The sequence below is a fragment of the Coregonus clupeaformis genome, chromosome 9 (assembly GCF_020615455.1).
Source record: "Coregonus clupeaformis isolate EN_2021a chromosome 9, ASM2061545v1, whole genome shotgun sequence".
NCBI lineage: Eukaryota > Metazoa > Chordata > Actinopteri > Salmoniformes > Salmonidae > Coregonus > Coregonus clupeaformis.
The window spans coordinates 18,449,737-18,469,181 of NC_059200.1; the positions used below are offsets into that span (position 1 = coordinate 18,449,737).

At 45.4% G+C, this 19,445-nt stretch overlaps 1 protein-coding gene across 1 annotated transcript in view; it reads left to right on the plus strand.

Annotated features, from left to right (window-relative positions):
- Positions 1 to 19,445, plus strand: part of alpk2 (alpha-kinase 2) — a 36,808-nt gene that overhangs the window by 8,480 nt on the left and 8,883 nt on the right. Inside the window, exons 2-4 of the mRNA XM_041885364.2 lie at positions 5,490 to 7,491; positions 11,711 to 13,397; positions 13,678 to 13,825. Of these exons, the coding sequence (XP_041741298.1) occupies positions 5,848 to 7,491; positions 11,711 to 13,397; positions 13,678 to 13,825 (3,479 nt within the window). The 5' untranslated portion in view covers positions 5,490 to 5,847. The remainder of the gene's footprint in view (positions 1 to 5,489; positions 7,492 to 11,710; positions 13,398 to 13,677; positions 13,826 to 19,445) is intronic.

Here is a 19,445-nt window from a genome sequence, read left to right on the forward strand (position 1 = left end):
GATCTTTACTGGTGGTCCCAAAACCAGGATACAAAATGTCACGATAAAATAAAGGAGGAGAAAATTGGTCTCCAAAAACAGGCTGACAGCAAACATACAAAATACTACCTACGACTGAAAACAACAATGAAATAGGGAGAACACTTCTCAAGTACCTGTACATACGTCTCGCGATCAGACACTGATTAGTACTGTTTGGCATCGAGAAACTAGCAGAGAAAACAGAGCAAGGGAACACAGGGAAGTGAGGGCATAAATACACAGGTGAACAGGTAGACACAGGTGACACCAATAGGATGATGATTAGTCCAGACTGTGAGTGAGGAGGTGCCTAAGGTTGTCGGAGGATGACACCTAGTGGGTCGCTCCGGAACTGCGACCCCCTCCTGTAACACCTGTTGTTTACGAAGCATGTGACAAATAACATTTGATTTGATCATTGATTCAATGCATAATGAAGGCTTAATCAATGCTATTTTGAATCATTTATCTCTGTTTACATCTTATCAAAGCTTGAATAGTGCCAGGTGGGATTAGTTTGGAAGGATTGGAATATCTTATTTTAGAATATCATGGAAAGTGTTATGTTAGTCAATAGCTGTGGATATATCTTGGTAAACAACCGTGCTAAGGTCCAGGCTAAGGTGCCCTTCATCTCAACTGGAATGACACCAATGCAGCACATGGGTGAACTGGTATTTTTCCACAGTCCCTGCCACCAGACACCTACCCAGCTGGACAGCTTAGCTCAGTGCATTGCAGAGCAGGGTAGGGTAAGGTGGACAGAGAGGGGCCATCTCCCTTCCAGTACTAATATCACTGTCAACATACTTTATCTGTGCTTGATTGAGCTTGTCTGTTGCAATGGGACCAATAGAAAGTTTTAAAAAAAACTGCAAACCCCGTCTACATGGCACTCCGGGAAGGCTGAAGCAAACACCCAAAGTATTTTAATAGAAACTCCAATAGAAACTCTCGTTTCGTTTGGGCTAGACACATGATTACACCCCAGGTCCGTTTAGCCATTGCCAACAATACCAGAGACAACACAACTAAGGATTTTATTTTAATCCTGCTTCGTCATCTAAAAATCCAGTACAACAGGCAGACAGAAAATATGTTTTCAGAGGAGAGTAGCAGATTATTAATTTATAAGTGTCTTCACAGCTAGAGGGAGATAGTGGGTTTATTGACAGCTAAAGGGAGATAGCTAGATGGAGACAGTGGATTTATTGACAGCTAGAGGGAGACGGTAGGTTTATTGACAGCTATAGGGAGATAGTGGGTTTATTGACAGCTATAGGGAGATAGTGGGTTTATTGACAGCTAGAGGGAAACAGTAGGGTTATTGACAGCTAGAGGGAGATAGCTAGAGGAGATATGTGGTTCATTAAAAGCTAAAGGGAGATAGCTATACTGAGATAGCTATAGGGAAATAGCAAATGGGAGATAGCTTGAGGGAGAGTGGGTTTATTGACCGCTAGAGGGAGACAGCAAGAGGGCGATTAGAGGGAGACAGCAAGAGCGCGATAGCTAGAGGGAGATAGTGGGTTTGTTGACAGCTAGAGGGGGACAGTATGTTTATTGACAGCTAGAGGGAGGTAGCTAGAGGGATATAGTTGATTTATTGACGTTTAGCGGGAGTTAGCTAGAGGGAGATAGTGGGTTTATTGACAGCTAGAGGGAGATTGTGGGTTTATTGACAACTAGAGGGAGAAAGTGAGTTTATTGACAGCTAGAGGGAGATAGAGGGTTTATTGACAGCTAGAGGGAGATAGCTTGAGGGAGACAGTGGTTTTATTGACAGCTAGAGGGAGATAGCTTGAGGGAGACAGTGGTTTTATTGACAGCTAGAGGGAGACAGTGGATTTATTGACAGCTAGAGGGAGATATTGGGTTTATTGACAGCTATAGCTAGAGGGAGATATTGGTTTTTTTGACAGCTATAGCGAGACAGTGGGTTTATTGACAGCTATAGCGAGCCAATGGGTTTATTGACAGCTAGAGTGAGACAGTGGGTTTATTGACAGCTAGAGGGAGATAGCTAGAGGAAGATATTGGTTTATTGACAGCTAATGGGAGATAGTGGGTTTATTGACAGCTAGAGGGAGATAGCGAAGGGGAGATAGTGGGTTTATTGACAGCTAGAGGGAGATAACTAGGGAGAAAATATATTTACTGACAGCTAGAGGGAGATAGCTTGAGGGAGACTGTGGATTTATTGACAGCTAGAGGGAGTCAGTGGATTTATTGACAAATAGAAGGACATAACTAGAGGGAGATAATGGGTTTACTGACAGCAAGAGGGAGATAGTGGGTTTATTGACAGCTAGATGAAGATAGTGGGTTTATTGACAGCTATAGGGAGATAGATACAGGGAGATGACTAGAGGGAGACAGCTAGAGGGAGATAGCTAGAGTGAGATAGCTAGAGGGATATAGTCGATTTATTGACGCTAACAGGAGTTAGCTAGAGGGAGATAGTGGGTTTATTGACAGCTAGGGGAGATAGCTTGAGGGAGACAGTGGGTTTATTGACAGCTAGAGGGACATACAGTGAGGGAAAAAAGTATTTGATCTCCTGCTGATTTTGTACGTTTGCCCACTGACAAAGAAATGATCAGTCTATAATTGTAATGGTAGGTTTATTTGAACAGTGAGAGACAGAATAACAACAACAAAATCCAGAAAAAAGCATGTCAAAAATGTTATAAATTGATTTGGATTTTAATGAGGGAAATAAGTATTTGACCCCCTCTTAATCAGAAAGATTTCTGGCTCCCAGGTGTCTTTTATACAGGTAACGAGCTGAGATTAGGAGCACACTCTTAAAGGGAGTGCTCCTAATCTCAGCTTGTTACCTGTATAAAAGACACCTGTCCACAGAAGCAATCAATCAATCAGATTCCAAACTCTCCACCATGGCCAAGACCAAAGAGCTCTCCAAGGATGTCAGGGACAAGATTGTAGACCTACACAAGGCTGGAATGGGCTACAAGACCATCGCCAAGCAGCTTGGTGAGAAGGTGACAACAGTTGGTGCGATTATTCGCAAATGGAAGAAACACAAAATAACTGTTAATCTCCCTCGGCCTGGGGCTCCATGCAAGATCTCACCTCGTGGAGTTGCAATGATCATGAGAACGGAGAGGAATCAGCCCAGAACTACACGGGAGGATCTTGTCAATGATCTCAAGGCAGCTGAGACCATAGTCACCAAGAAAGCAAGGTCCCCCTGCTCAAGAAAGCACATATTCATGCCCGTCTGAAGTTTGCCAATGAACATCTGAATGATTCAGAGGAGAACTGGGTGAAAGTGTTGTGGTCAGATGAGACCAAAATGGAGCTCTTTGGCATCAACTCAACTCGCCGTGTTTGGAGGAGGAGGAATGCTGCCTATGACCCCAAGAACACCATCCCCACCGTCAAACATGGAGGTGGAAACATTATGCTTTGGGGGTGTTTTTCTGCTAAGGGGACAGGATAACTTCACCGCATCAAAGGGACGATGGAAGGGGCCATGTACCGTCAAATCTTGAGTGAGAAACTCCTTCCCTCAGCCAGGGCATTGAAAATGGGTCGTGGATGGGTATTCCAGCATGACAATGACCCAAAACACACGGCCAAGGCAACAAAGGAGTGGCTCAAGAAGAAGCACATTAAGGTCCTGGAGTGGCCTAGCCAGTCTCCAGACCTTAATCCCATAGAACATCTGTGGAGGGAGCTGAAGGTTCGAGTTGCCAAACGTCAGCCTCGAAACCTTAATGACTTGGAGAAGATCTGCAAAGATGAGTGGGACAAAATCCCTCCTGAGATGTGTGTAAACCTGGTGGCCAACTAAAAGAAACGTCTGACCTCTGTGATCGCCAACAAGGGTTTTGCCACCAAGTACTAAGTCATGTTTTGCAGAGGGGTCAAATACTTATTTCCCTCATTAAAATGCAAATCCATTTATAACATTTTTAACATGCGTTTTTTCTGGATTTTTTTGTTGTTGTTGTTCTGTCTCTCACTGTTCAAATAAACCTACCATTAAAATGATAGACTGATCATTTCTTTGTCAGTGGGCAAACGTACAAAATCAGCAGGGGATCAAATACTTTTTTCCCTCACTGTAACTAGAGGGAGATAATCTGTTTACTGACAGCTAGAGGGAGATAGAGGGTTTATTGACAGCTAGAGGGAGTCAGTGGATTTATTGACAAATAGAGGGACATAACTAGAGGGAGATAATGGGTTTACTGACAGCTAGAGGGAGATAGATACAAGGAGATGACTAGAGGGAGACAGCTAGAGGGATTTATCTAGAGGGAGATAGTGGGTTTATTGACAGCTAGAGGGAGATAGCTAGAGGGAGATAGTGGATTTATTGACGGCTTGCAGGAGTTAGCTAGAGGAGATAGGGGGTTTATTGACAGCTAGAGGGAGGTAGTGAGTTTATTGACAGCTATAGGGAGACAGTGGGTCTATTGACTGCTAGAGGGAGATAGTGGGTTTATTGACAGCTAGAGGGAGATAGTGGTTTATTGACAGCTAATGGGAGATAGTGGGTTTATTGACAGCTAGAGGGAGATAGCGAAAGGGAGATAGTGGGTTTCTTGACAGCTAGAGGGAGAAAGTGGGTTTATTAACAGCTAGATGGAGAGAGTGGGTTTATTGACAGCTAGAGGGACATAACTAGAGGGAGATAATGGGTTTACTGACAGCTAGAGGGAGACATTATGTTTATTGACAGCTAGAGGGAGATACATAGAGGGAGATAGTGGGTTTATCGACAGCTAGAGGGAGATAGCTAGAGGGAGATAGTTATAGGGAGATAGCTAGACGGAGACAGCTCGAGGGAGACAGCTAAAGGGAGAAAGCTAGAGGGAGATAGCTAGATGGAGACAGCTAGAGGGAGACAGCTAAAGGGAGACAGCTAAAGGGAGACAGTTAGATGGAGACAGCTAGAGGGAGACAGCTAAAGGGAGACAGCTAGATGGAGACAGCTAGAGGGAGACAGCTAGATGGAGACAGCTAGATGGAGACAGCTAGATGGAGACAGCTAGAGGGAGACAGCTAGAGGGATACAGATAGAGGGAGATAGTGGGGTTATTGGGCCTATGTCCAGATAAATCAGAGGGAGGAGGAGGAGCTAAGGATGTTTGTGACCAGTCAAGAACTTGACCACATACTATGAGGTCCATGTAGGCCAGGGTTCCCCAACTACTATGAGGTCCATGTAGGCCAGGGTTCCCCAACTACTATGAGGTCCATGTAGGCCAGGGTTCCCCAACTGGCGGCCCCCAGTATACTGTATCAGCTCCAAGTGAAATGATTAGGTTTGAAGTATTTTAGTCAAATATTATATCTGCTGAATCTTGTTGGTCTCTATTGCTTATCTTCTCCACTGATCATTTGTTATCAAGCTGTAAGAGATTAGGATTGGTCCTAAGAGACTTAAGTTGTAGTATTATTTTATGTAATAAGATAAATATTATACTCCACAGATCTTCCTGAACCAACCCATTCAGAGTGGATGACAGTACTGTAGAATGGATGAAGGAACAGCCGAACAGAAAAGTTGTAGTTACTAGCTCTGGGTGGACAACATCTATATGACGAGGCTGGTGTCACCACAACCAGCTCCTGTCCACAGACCCGTGTAGTGGCCAGCCTCGACCCCAGCCTGCACCCACCTCTCAGGGGCCTCCAACTGCCACAACCCCAGAGGGATGGAGTGTGTTGGTGTCGCGGACGGGATCTGAACCCGGTTCTCCCACGGGAGAAACCAACCTCTTAACAGTTAGTCTAATAGGAAATTCCCTGTTGACTGTGAGCCCGACACACGTCCCATACATTAGCATAATGGAGGAAGATATACCACCCCTCTTAGAGCCAGACACCCTGACACCAGCCTGCCCCAGCCTTAGCCGCAGACGGATGTACAGGCTCTGTTCTACAGAGGCCATACCACCCCTCCCAGACACCCAGCCCAAACCTGCACCCACCTCCCAGGGCCCAGAGCCCCACTGCTGCCCAGGTCCCAGCCCAAGCCCAAGAGGGATGGAAGGTTCCGGCTCCATGGAGCCCATATCCCCTAAGCCAAATATCCAGACAGAGAACAGCATCACTGACCCTGACACACTTGTCTTAATCCACCCCCCCCAGGGGCCAGTGGCCCCCCATCGCCCCTGCCCCAGTCATAAAAGGATACATGGTGTTGGTATTGGTATCAGTGTTGGCCCTATGGAACCTATACCTCTTCACTCAAATACCCAGGCCAGCGTCACCGACCCTGACACACTTAACCTAATCCAGGAGACGCGACAGATTACCCATAAAAGTGACACAGCGGAGAACAATGTGACTGACCGTCGCTGTGACACACACGTCTTAATACTAGTCACCCAGGATCCGGTGACAGGACTCCTACACCACCACCACCAGGTTAGGACAGAGAAAGAGGACGTGGCCCGGTCAGAGGGGCTAGCACCAGGCCACCGTGATGAGACACCACCACCTGTCGACGCTTATTGGGTCTTATGTGATAGCATCACTAGTGTGACACACGATGGGACAGAGGGAGCTAGTTTAAAGCCCTCAGAGGAAAACAATGACAGTCCTAAGGAGTTGTGGCTGGACGCGTGCCAGTACCAGGGCCTGGCAGCTGAGGACGGGGAGGGGGAGGAAGGGGCTATTTTGGGTGGGGACGAGTGGGGCCTTTATCCTATCAGAGGCAGCAGTGTCACGGAATGTCCGGACAACACAAAGGAGTCGGGTTTCCTACTGGGAACAGACGCTGCTATTGGTCAGGGAGGCTGTGACTCGGACCAGTGGTTGTCTGTGCCACCTTTTGATAGGTCTGTGTCCACTGACAGCTGGTACAGCGCATTCTCCGACTGGGCTGTCATAGTCACTGGAGGAGGACTGCGGCCTGAAGACTTTACAGGAACCGCTGCACTCACACAGCAACAGGGACAGGCACAAGCATATCCACAGACACCCATGGCCATCCAACACCAGTCAGTGGAGCCCCGAGCCAGCCCAGAGAGCCCCATCCTCACTGGACCAGAAGAGCTGCTGGTAGTGGGTAGCCTCCAGGACAGGGAAGGGGAAGACACCCAGACAGAGTCCCACAGCGAGTGGATATCATCAACAGGGCAGGGAGATCAGGAGCCTGGAGGAGACCTGGTGATCACCGAGGATGACTGCTCTGCCTATCCCACAGATAGCCACTCAACCCTGGGTTCATTGTCTGACACACTGGCCTCTCCCACCACCAAACTCTACGGGCTGGAGTTCAATACGACTGAGGCGGTGCTGGCTCCTCCGCCCATGTCCTTTTCCTCAGCCGCCTCGGGTTACTTGGCCACAAATGCTGCTCCTGTGGGGAGAGATGTGTTGGACATGGAGACAGACATTGATATTAGCCATAAGAGAGACAGTTATTTACATGACGACAGTGTTGGCAGATTTGAGAGCCAAAATACCTCCCTGCAAAAGTCAGAGGTAAGATTTCAAGTTTATTATGTTATTTGATTTAGATATTGTAGTGGTTGATCAACAGACGTGGATTTGTTTGTTTACAATTGCATGGTGGTGCATGTTGACACTTAACAAAATCTTTGGTTATTTCTGTGAAATGATTTTCTTTTTCGAGACGGGGAAAGTACGTTTTTAGACTTACTAACCTAAGCACGCAACAGCAGCATGTACTGCCACACACAAACACTTTCACTAGAGTTATGTCTTTCTGTCTGTCAGAAACTAACCCTGAGGCGACACTCACCTTTATCATATACTATTAATAGTCCACAACATCAATTACACTGCAACCTGAAACATCATCACAACTTTCAGGATTCCATACCTTCACAGCCACCCCAGCACTGAGAGAGAGAGAGAGCAGAGTATAGGAAACTCTTCTGTAGGGCAGAGCACTATTCTGAAGGGCAGAGCACTATTCTGTAGGGCAAAACACTATTCTGTAGCCAGTGGCACGTAGTCCGACTGAGGACTGAGGGTGATCTGAAACAGCCTAGCCATCCTGGTCACTGCAGTATGTTGGTTCTATCACCCTGACTGAGTCAGATGTGGAGAGGTTGTTATGTAGTATCTGTTCCTTGATTTCTCATCTGGGAGCCTAGCTCTGGGCTATCTCTGGGAGCCTAGCTCTGGGCTATCTCTGGGAGCCTAGCTCTGGGCTAGCTCTGGACTATCTATGAGAGCCTAGCTCCGGGCTATCTCTGGGAGCCTAGCTCTGGGCTATCTCTGGGAGCCTAGCTCTGGGCTATCTCTGGGAGCCTAGCTCTGGGCTATCTCTGGGAGCCTATCTCTGGGCTAGCTCTGAGAGCCTAGCTCTGGGAGCCTATCTCTGGGCTAACTCTGGGAGGCTAGCTTTGGGAGCCTAGCTCTATGAGCCTAGCTCTGGGATCTCTGGGAGCCTACCTCTGGGAGCCTTGCTCCAGGAGCCTTGCTCTGAGACTGACAGCTGGGCCTGGCCCTGTGGAGTGGTCTGAGGAAACGAGAGGCCTAGAAAAACCTCAGATAGACAGAACAGAAATGGCATCTCTAATTATAGTGGGTGTTTGATGATAATAGCACGCATCACAGGAGTGTTGGGTTGAGTGGGTGAGATGGAAGCACAGCTAAGGAGTGTAACAAGACTCCCTCTCCCTCTCCCTCTCCCTCTCCCCCTCTCTCTCTCTCTCTCTCTCTCTCTCTCTCTCTCTCTCTCTCTCTCTCTCTCTCTCTCTCTCTCTCTCTCTCTCTCTCTCTCTCTCTCTCTCTCTCTCTCTCTCTCTCTCTCTCTCTCTCTCTCTCTCTCTCTCACACACACACACCTTCAGAGCAGTCTAACAAAGCTCACTCACTGGGTTAAAGGCCTGGGAGGATAAAGGGACACTTTTATTGGCTTAAACATTTTGAGCTGCGCAGTTAGTAGAGCACTGCCTATAACAGTCTATAGACCAGACCACTCCCACATTTACAGTAGGTTATATTTAACAGTCTATAGACCAGACCACTCCCACATTTACAGTAGGTTATATTTAAGGCAGTGGACTCTGACCGACATAATGGAAGTTTTAGATAGAAAGATATGTTTACGAGAATCTATGATAACAAATATATGAGAAATAAGTATGATTTAGATAGGTGTCTTCTGGAAAGGGGAGTTAACAATGTTTACCCTTCTTTATTAACTAACCTGCTACTAACTATATATACAGTGGGGAAAAAATTTATTTAGTCAGCCACCAATTGTGCAAGTTCTCCCACTTAAAAAGATGAGAGAGGCCTGTAATTTTCATCATAGGTACACGTCAATTATGACAGACAAAATGAGAAAAAAAAATCCAGAAAATCACATTGTAGGATTTTTAATGAATTTATTTGCAAATTATGGTGGAAAATAAGTATTTGGTCAATAACATACGCTTCTCAATACTTTGTTATATACCCTTTGTTGGCAATGACACAGGTCAAACATTTTCTGTAAGTCTTCACAAGGTTTTCACACACTGTTGCTGGTATTTTGGCCCATTCCTCCATGCAGATCTCCTCTAGAGCAGTGATGTTTTGGGGCTGTCACTGGGCAACACGGACTTTCAACTCCCTCCAAAGATGTTCTATGGGGTTGAGATCTGGAGACTGGCTAGGCCACTCCAGGACCTTGAAATGCTTCTTACGAAGCCACTCCTTCGTTGCCCGGGCGGTGTGTTTGGGATCATTGTCATGCTGAAAGACCCAGCCATGTTTCATCTTCAATGCCCTTGCTGATGGAAGGAGGTTTTCACTCAAAATCTCACGATACATGGCCCCATTCATTCTTTCCTTTACAAGGATCAGTCGTCCTGGTCCCTTTGCAGAAAAACAGCCCCAAAGCATGATGTTTCCACCCCCATGCTTCACAGTAGGTATGGTGTTCTTTGGATGCAACTCAGCATTCTTTGTCCTCCAAACACGACGAGTTGAGTTTTTACCAAAAAGTTCTATTTTGGTTTCATCTGACCATATGACATTCTCCCAATCCTCTTCTGGATCATCCAAATGCACTCTAGCAAACTTCAGACGGGCCTGGACATGTACTGGCTTAAGCAGGGGGACACGTCTGGCACTGCAGGATTTGAGTCCCTGGCGGCGTAGTGTGTTACTGATGGTAGGCTTTGTTACTTTGGTCCCAGCTCTCTGCAGGTCATTCACTAGGTCCCCCCGTGTGGTTCTGGGATTTTTGCTCACCGTTCTTGTGATCATTTTGACCCCACAGGGTGAGATCTTGCGTGGAGCCCCAGATCGAGGGAGATTATCAGTGGTCTTGTATGTCTTCCATTTCCTAATAATTGCTCCCACAGTTGATTTCTTCAAACCAATCTGCTTACCTATTGCAGATTCAGTCTTCCCAGCCTGGTGCAGGTCTACAATTTTGTTTCTGGTGTCCTTTGACAGCTCTTTGGTCTTGGCCATAGTGGAGTTTGGAGTGTGACTGTTTGAGGCTGTGGACAGGTGTCTTTTATACTGATAACAAGTTCAAACAGGTGCCATTAATACAGGTAACGAGTGGAGGACAGAGGAGCCTCTTAAAGAAGAAGTTACAGGTCTGTGAGAGCCAGAAATCTTGCTTGTTTGTAGGTGACCAAATACTTATTTTCCACCATAATTTGCAAATAAATTCATAAAAAATCCTACAATGTGATTTTCTGGAAAAAAAAATCTCAATTTGTCTGTCATAGTTGACGTGTACCTATGATGAAAATTACAGGCCTTTCTCATCTTTTTAAGTGGGAGAACTTGCACAATTGGTGGCTGACTAAATACTTTTTTCCCCACTGTATATATACAGCATATTATATATACATCGCATGCGATTCGTAATAAAACTAAGCAATTAGCCTATTAAAATGTTTATGTTTATCTGAGTCCCTAAAGATAAATAGTAATATGCAAGAGACTATGGTTGAGTTACAGTAGTAGGCCATGAAGAAATGTCTGAGAATGGAATTCTAAATACAAGTGTTTTTAATAACTTTGTAAAATGAATGGATTCACATACAAGGCATAAAGCTTAAGTTACAAAGCAATAACAAGCATTACAAGGAATTATTCTAAGCATATAGATCCTGAGGTTAATTTACAAGACAAAGCATAAACAAAGCAATGCTTACTAGGCCAGAGGTCTAGAAGCCTAGGAAATGAGAATTGATCATACAACCTTCCTCCATGGACTGGATACAGGATAAGAGAGAGAACGAAAGGTATTTAATTCCATTTATAACATCTGAAGGTGTGACCTTTCAACCCAAAACCAATCACCACTGACCAATCAAACGATAACAAGTTTACAGTGTAACCTGACCACCAAGGCCCAGTCTCCACAGGATGTTACATCATCTAAGAGCTTGTGTGGGGGATGAGACCTATGTAAATAAGACAGACGTTACCACAGAGATCATACATCCATATAGATAGCATCAGAGTTACCCTCAGAGAACAAGTTTCAGAAAGATACCAAACATGGATACTAAATCATATTATTCTATCACTCATTCAACAGTCAGTCCTCTGGATACTGTAACAGAGAGATACATGTTGTCCCCTCAGAGGGGGAGGGGCTGACTAGTCTTTGGGCGTTGTCCTTTGTGCTTTCCTTGTGTTCCTGGACCATTTGCCGAGCCTACACCTTCGGTGACTATTGAACCATTTGAAACTTTGTTTATTTCTCCCCATGCAGCACCTTAGAAATGCAGTGCGGAATGTGACAGACGACAGCGTCTCTCCGCTGGGCGGCTTGTTCATTGAGGGGGAAGGTGAAGAGAGAAGTTATGGGTCGGTGAGCGTCTCCGGTTACCCTTCCAGTAGCAAGGCACATCAGGTGGAATATGTGTGTGGCGACGAGAGACATCAACAGTCAACAAAGGAGTTTCAATGCATCACAGACTCTAACAGGAACACACACGTGCCGGCACACAGAGACACACCGTCCCGGGACACTAAGGCGGACATACACGTGTCCCCCAACACGGACAGGCAGGACCTCCAAGAGATAGAGGGGAAGACGCCACAGTGGGGGAATCCACCGTTTTTAATGCCTGTTATGCCTTTAGCACCTCTGAGTCTCAGCGTGGGCCGATCTCTCTTTTGCCGGATGAACAGCTCTTTGGAAGGGGACACCATCCAAGCCGGTCCTAAGAGCGCACTACTCAATGAGCAGAAGGGTCAGAGTTGTGCGTTTATACAATCTAATGTGCCCCGACTGCCCGTTTTGCCCGCCTGTTTCCGAAGGAACATTGATAAGAAGACACCTGTGGTAAACAAAGAAGAAAAACTGTTGTTGACGAGAACAAAGAGGGATATAAGTTCTGGAGACACAACATCAGAGGACAAGGGTGGAAAGTTGACCATTTGCTCTGGTCGGAATCTGAACAGACACTTTCCAGCATCGTCTTCGTCAAGTGAGGAATCAACAGCATCTTGGTCTCTTGACAGAAATAAAAACATCACAGTCCCACATGAGGTCAGCTCCCTCGGTAAAGAACTCTCCAACTGTATCATTGTGACCGGTGATCATTTGATGATCTCAGAGAAGGAACGTGTTGCATACGTTACTCTAGACCAGGATAACCCTCTAGACTCCAGAACGTCCTTGTTGAAACAAATACAGTCAGACAGAAATAAAGAACCCAACCACTATGTTACAGCAGACCTAAAGAAGGGCTCCAAGATGCCTCATAAAACCAGAACACACTCCAAGAAAGACAAGCCAGCTGGGGTTCACCATCTGGCCCCACCAACCTTCAGAACACAGGAGAACCTACCGCTCGGATCTAACATCAAATGTGACCCCCTAACACCATGCGACGATGGCGACAATGGATCTGTGACTGTCATGGAGACTATTGTCATAACAGAGAATGTTAACACCAAAGGCCACGCCCATGGGAAGAAGAAGAAACACTCTGGGAAACACTCCCAGAATGCAACAGTGAAGAGCGAAGGGGTGGAGCCTCTGGTTGAGGTGGAGAACAGGGCTAAACAGAAGATCACTGCCAAGGGGAAAATAGACATCTTCGATGCCAAATTTGGACCCAAGGCTGGGAAAACCAAAGATAAGACTACAGCAGCTCTGTCTTGTAAGAAGGACAGTGTTCATTCAGATAGCGCTCAGAAACAACCTGGTGTGAAATCTCTGGTTGATGCTTCTGTCATCAGCCAAGGCGCCACAGTGAGTGACCCTTCATCCAAGTTGCTCCAGTCTACCACCTCCATTGGCCAGCAGCCCAATGATGATGTCATCAAGCGGCGCCGTCTGTCTGAGGACAAGTTTGGTAAGCACGAAACCAAGGCTGCTGTTGAGACGACTCGTAGGAAGGCCTACAGCGAAGTACTGAAACAGAGAACACATCATGCACCAAAAGAAGGTGGGAATGCACTGCAGTATACTATTACACAGACATGGGTTCAAATGGTATTTGTTTTCTTTCAAATACTTTGAGCGTTTGATTGAGCCTACTTGGAGTGGGCAGGATTTGCACTTGAAACTATTCCATTGGTTCGATTTTGAAGCTTAACTATTTAAAAGAAAACAAGAAAACAATTTGAGCCCATGTCTAGTGTTATGATAACTACTCCAAAATGATTATAAACGATAATATCAATTTTCTGTGTAATTCTTAGACATATGTGTGTATTTTGTTTCAGTGCCCAGAGTGGTGCAGCGGATCCAGGCAGTGCCTGTCAGTGACGATCCTCAGAGCCTCAGTCTAGGGTGTCAGTTCACGGCTGTCTTTACTGACTACACCGTCACCTGGACCAGAGAGGGGGCAGTGCTGGCTGAGATCAAGAGAAGGTAGAAGTCCTGATTTGATTTGACAGTATATTATACTGTCCATGCCCTTAAATATTCCTATGGGAGAGCTAGTTACCCTAACCTGTTACCATATTTCAGTGTTTCTCAAATATCTTCTAGAGTACTCCCAGACATTCCATTTATTTGATCTATTTCAGTACTTACAGTGCATTCGTAAAGTATTCAGACCCCTTGACTTTTTTGTTACATTACAGCCTTATTCTAAAATGGATGAAATCGTTTCCCCCCCCCTCATCAATCTACACACAATAACCCATAATGACAAAGCAAAACAGTTTTTTAGAAATTTTTGCAAATGTATATTTAAAAAAAGACGGAAATATCACAATTACATGCATACATACTCAGTACTTTGTTGAAGCACCTTTGGCAGCGATTACAGCCTCGAGTCTTCTTGGGTATGACGCTACAAGCTTGGCACACCTGTATACACCTCCCTAGTGGCGCAGTGGTCTAAAGCCAGTAGAGATCCTGGTTCGAATCCAGGCTCTGTCGTACCCGGCTGCGACTGGTAGATCCATGGGGCGGCGCACAATTGGCCCAGTGTCGTCCAGGGTAGGGGAGGGAATGGCCGGCAGGGATGTAGCTCAGTTGGTAGAGCATAGCGTTTGCAACCTCAGGGTTGTGGGTTCGATTCCCACGGGGGGGGGGGCAGTATGAAAAATGTTAAAAAATATGTATGCACTCACTAACTGTAAGTTGCTCTGGATAAGAGTGTTTGCTAAATGACTAAAATGTAAATGTGGCTGGGCCACTCAAGGACATTCAGAGACTTGTCCCGAAGCCCCTCCTGCGTTGTCTCTGCTGTGTGCTTAGGGTCGTTGTCCTGTTGGAAGGTGAACCTTCGCCCCAGTCTGAGGTCCTGAGCACTCTGGAGCAGGTTTTCATCAAGGATCTCTGTACTTTGCTCCATTCATCTTTCCCTCGATCCTGACTAGTCTCCCAGTCCCTGCCACTGAAAAACATCCCCACAGCATGATGCTGCCACCACCATGCTTCACCGTAGGGATGGTGCCAGGTTTCCTCCAGACGTGACGCTTGGCATTCAGGCCAAAGATTTCAATCATGGTTTCATCAGACCTGAGAATCTTGTTTCTTATGGTCTGAGAGTCCTTTAGGTGCCTTTTGGCAAACTCCAAGTGGACTGTCATGTGCCTTTTATCGTCTCCCATCTCCATAGAGGAACTCTAAACCTCTGTCAGTGACCATCGGGTTCTTGGTCACCACCCTGACCAAGGCCCTTCTCCCCCGATTGCTCAGTTTGGCCGGGCGTACAGCTCGAGGAAGAGTCTTGGTGGTTCCAAACTTATTCCATTTAAGAATGATGGAGGCCACTGTGTTCTTGGGGACCTTCAATACTGCAGAAATGTTTTGGTACCCTTCCCCAGATCTGTGCCTCGACACAATCCTGTCTCGGAGCTCATCGGACAATTCCTTTGACCTCATGGCTTGGTTTTTGCTCTGACATGCACTGTCAACTGTGGGACCTTATATAGACAGGTGTGTGCCTTTCCAAATCATGTCCAATCAATTGAATTTACCACAGGTGGACTCCAATCAAGTTGTAGAAACATCTCAAGGATGATTAATGGAAACAGGATGTACCTGAGCTCAATTTAGAGTCTCACAGCAAAGGGTCTGAATACTTATGTAAATAAGGTATTTCTGTTTTTCATTTATGATAGATTTGCAAAGATTTTTGTGTGTAAATTGATGAAGATTTTTATTTAATTAATCAATTTTAGAATAAGGCTGTAACGTAACAAAATGTGGGGAAGGGGTCTGAATACTTTCCCAATTCACTGTACTAGCTACACCTGATCCAACTAGCTACACCTGATCCAACTAGCTACACCTGATCCAATTAGCTACACCTGATCCAACTAATCAAAGGGTTGATGATTAGTTGGCCCAGTTGAATTTGTGTGCTACTGTAGTAATGATCACAGCTGAGGGAAACACTACACTATTTGAAAGATATGTATTTTACCACTTGGTGGGGCTCTCTCTCTCTGTGTCAGTTACCGTGGGAATATATTTGGCAGATATTAACCCATCAATGTGTGATGATGATTCAGCCATGAGTGGGAAGAAGGTCACGTTTTTATATAACGCTATGATTCAACTGTGCATCAGATGCTATATCGTTGTTATTCTTCCATAAATCTCCACTTAGTTGGAATACGGCCAGTCACGATTATTGTGTAAGAGTATCCGTCTCTACTTACATAATACAACCTTTAAGAATAACATTGTTGAACATTTTCAAAACAGTGAAAGTGAGTCACATGTATGTTGAGGCAGGTGTATGTTGAGGCAGGTGTATGTTGAGGCAGGTGTAAGTTGAGGCAGGTGTATGTTGAGGCAGATGTATGTTGAGACAGATGTATGTTGAGGCAGGAGTATGTTGAGGCAGGTGTATGTTGAGGCAGGTGTATGTTGAGGCAGGTGTATGTTGAGTCAGATGTATGTTGAGGCAGGTGTATGTTGAGGCAGATGTATGTTGAGGCAGGTGTATGTTGAGGCAGGTGTATGTTGAGGCAGGTGTATGTTGAGGCAGATGTATGTTGAGTCAGATGTATGTTGAGGCAGGTGTATGTTGAGGCAGGTGTATGTTTAGGCAGATGTATGTTGAGTCAGATGTGTGTTGAGGCAGGATGTTGAGTCAGATGTATGTTGAGGCAGGTGTATGTTGAGGCAGGTGAATGTTGAGGCAGGTGTAAGTTGAGGCAGGTGTATGTTGAGGCAGATGTATGTTGAGGCAGGTGTATGTTGAGGCAGATGTATGTTGAGATATATGTATGTTGAGGCAGGTGTATGTTGAGGCAGGTGTATGTTGAGGCAGGTGTATGTTGAGTCAGTTGAGTCAGATGAATGTTGAGGCAGGTGTATGTTGAGGCAGGTGTATGTTGAGTCAGTTGAGTCAGATGTGTATTGAGGCAGGTGTATGTTGAGTCAGTTGAGTCACATGTATGTTGAGGCAGGTGTATGTTGAGTCAGTTGAGTCAGATGTATGTTGAGGCAGGTGTATGTTGAGTCAGTTGAGTCACATATATGTTGAGGCAGGTGTATGTTGAGTCAGTTGAGTCACATGTATGTTGAGGCAGGTGTATGTTGAGTCAGTTGAGTCAGATGTATGTTGAGGCAGGTGTATCTTGAGTCAGTTGAGTCACATGTATGTTGAGGCAGGTGTATGTTGAGTCAGTTGAGTCAGATGTATGTTGAGGCAGGTGTATGTTGAGGCAGATGTATGTTGAGGCAGGTGTATGTTGAGGCAGGTGTATGTTGAGGCAGGTGTATGTCGAGGCAGGTGTATGTTGAAGCAGGTGTATGTCGGGGCAGGTGTATGTTGAAGCAGGTGTATGTTGAGGCAGGTGTATGTTGAGGCAGGTGTATGTTGAGGCAGGTGTATGTCGAGGCAGGTGTATGTTGAAGCAGGTGTATGTTGAGGCAGGTGTATGTTGAGGCAGATGATTTGTTTAACACTTTTTTGGTTACTACATGATTCCATATGTGTTATTTCATAGTTTTGATGTCTTCACTATTATTCTACAATGTAGATAATAGTAAAAATAAAGATAAAGAAAAACCCTAGACTGAGTAGGTGTTCTAAAACTTTTGACCGTTAGTGTATGTTGAGGCAGGTGTATGTTGAGTCAGATGTGTGTTGAGGCAGGATGTTGAGTCAGATGTATGTTGAGGCAGGTGTATGTTGAGGCAGGTGTATGTTGAGGCAGATGTATGTTGAGGCAGGTGTATGTTGAGGCAGATGTATGTTGAGGCAGGTGTATGTTGAGGCAGATGTATGTTGAGACAGATGTATGTTGAGGCAGGTGTATGTTGAGGCAGGTGTATGTTGAGGCAGGTTTATGTTGAGGCAGGTGTATGTTGAGGCAGGTGTATGTTGAGGCAGATGTATGTTGAGGCAGGATGTTGAGTCAGATGTATGTTGAGGAAGGTGTATGTTGAGGCAGGTGTATGTTGAGGCAGATGTATGTTGAGGCAGGTGTATGTTGTGGCAGGTGTATGTTGAGGCAGGTGTAAGTTGAGGCAGGTGTATGTTGAGGCAGATGTATGTTGAGGCAGGTGTATGTTGAGGCAGGTGTATGTTGAGGCAGATGTATGTTGAGACATATGTATGTTGAGGCAGGTGTATGTTGAGGCAGGTGTATGTTGAGGCAGGTGTATGTTGAGTCAGATGTTTGTTGAGGCAGGTGTATGTTGAGTCAGATGAATGTTGAGACAGGTGTATGTTGAGTCAGTTGAGTCAGATGTATATTGAGGCAGGTGTATGTTGAGTCAGTTGAGTTACATGTATGTTGAGGCAGGTGTATGTTGAGTCAGTTGAGGCAGATGTATGTTGAGTCAGTTGAGGCAGATGTATGTTGAGGCAGGTGTATGTTGATTCAGTTGAGTCACATATATGTTGAGGCAGGTGTATGTTGAGTCAGTTGAGTCACATGTATGTTGAGCCAGGTGTATGTTGAGTCAGTTGAGTCACATGTATGTTGAGGCAGGTGTAAGTTGAGGCAGGTGTATGTTGAGGCAGGTGTATGTTGAGGCAGGTGTATGTTGAGGCAGATGTATGTTGAGGCAGGTGTATGTTGAGGCAGATGTGTGTTGAGACAGATGTATATTGAGGCAGGTGTATGTTGAGGCTTGTGTATGTTGAGGCAGGTGTATGTTGAGGCAGGTGTATGTTGAGGCAGGTGTATGTTGAGGCAGGTGTATGTTGAGACATATGTATGTTGAGGCAGGTGTATGTTGAGGCAGGTGTATGTTGAGGCAGGTGTATGTTGAGTCAGATGTATGTTGAGGCAGGTGTATGTTGAGGCAGGTGTATGTTGAGTCCGATGTATGTTGAGGCAGGTGTATGTTGAGTCAGTTGAGTCAGATGTATGTTGAGGCAGGTGTATGTTGAGTCAGATGAATGTTGAGGCAGGTGTATGTTGAGTCAGTTGAGTCAGATGTATATTGAGGCAGGTGTATGTTGAGTCAGTTGAGTCACATGTATGTTGAGGCAGGTGTATGTTGAGTCAGTTGAGTCAGATGTATGTTGAGGCAGGTGTATGTTGAGTCAGTTGAGTCACATATATGTTGAGGCTGGTGTATGTTGAGTCAGTTGAGTCACATGTATGTTGAGCCAGGTGTATGTTGAGTCAGTTTAGTCACATGTATGTTGAGGCAGGTGTATGTTGAGTCAGTTGAGTCACATGTATGTTGAGGCAGGTGTATGTTGAGGCAGGTGTATGTCGAGGCAGGTGTATGTTGAAGCAGGTGTATGTTGAGGCAGGTGTATGTTGAGGCAGGTGTATGTCGAGGCAGGTGTATGTTGAAGCAGGTGTATGTTGAGGCAGATGATTTGTTTAACACTTGTTTGGTTACTACATGATTCCGTATGTGTTATTTCATAGTTTTGATGTCTTCACTATTATTCTACAATGTAGATAATAGTAAAAATAAAGAAAAACCCTAGACTGAGTAGGTGTTCTAAAACCTTTGACCGGTAGTGTATGTTGAGGCAGGTGTATGTTGAGGCAGATGTATGTTGAGGCAGGTGTATGTTGAGGCAGGTGTAGGTGTATGTTGAGGCAGATGT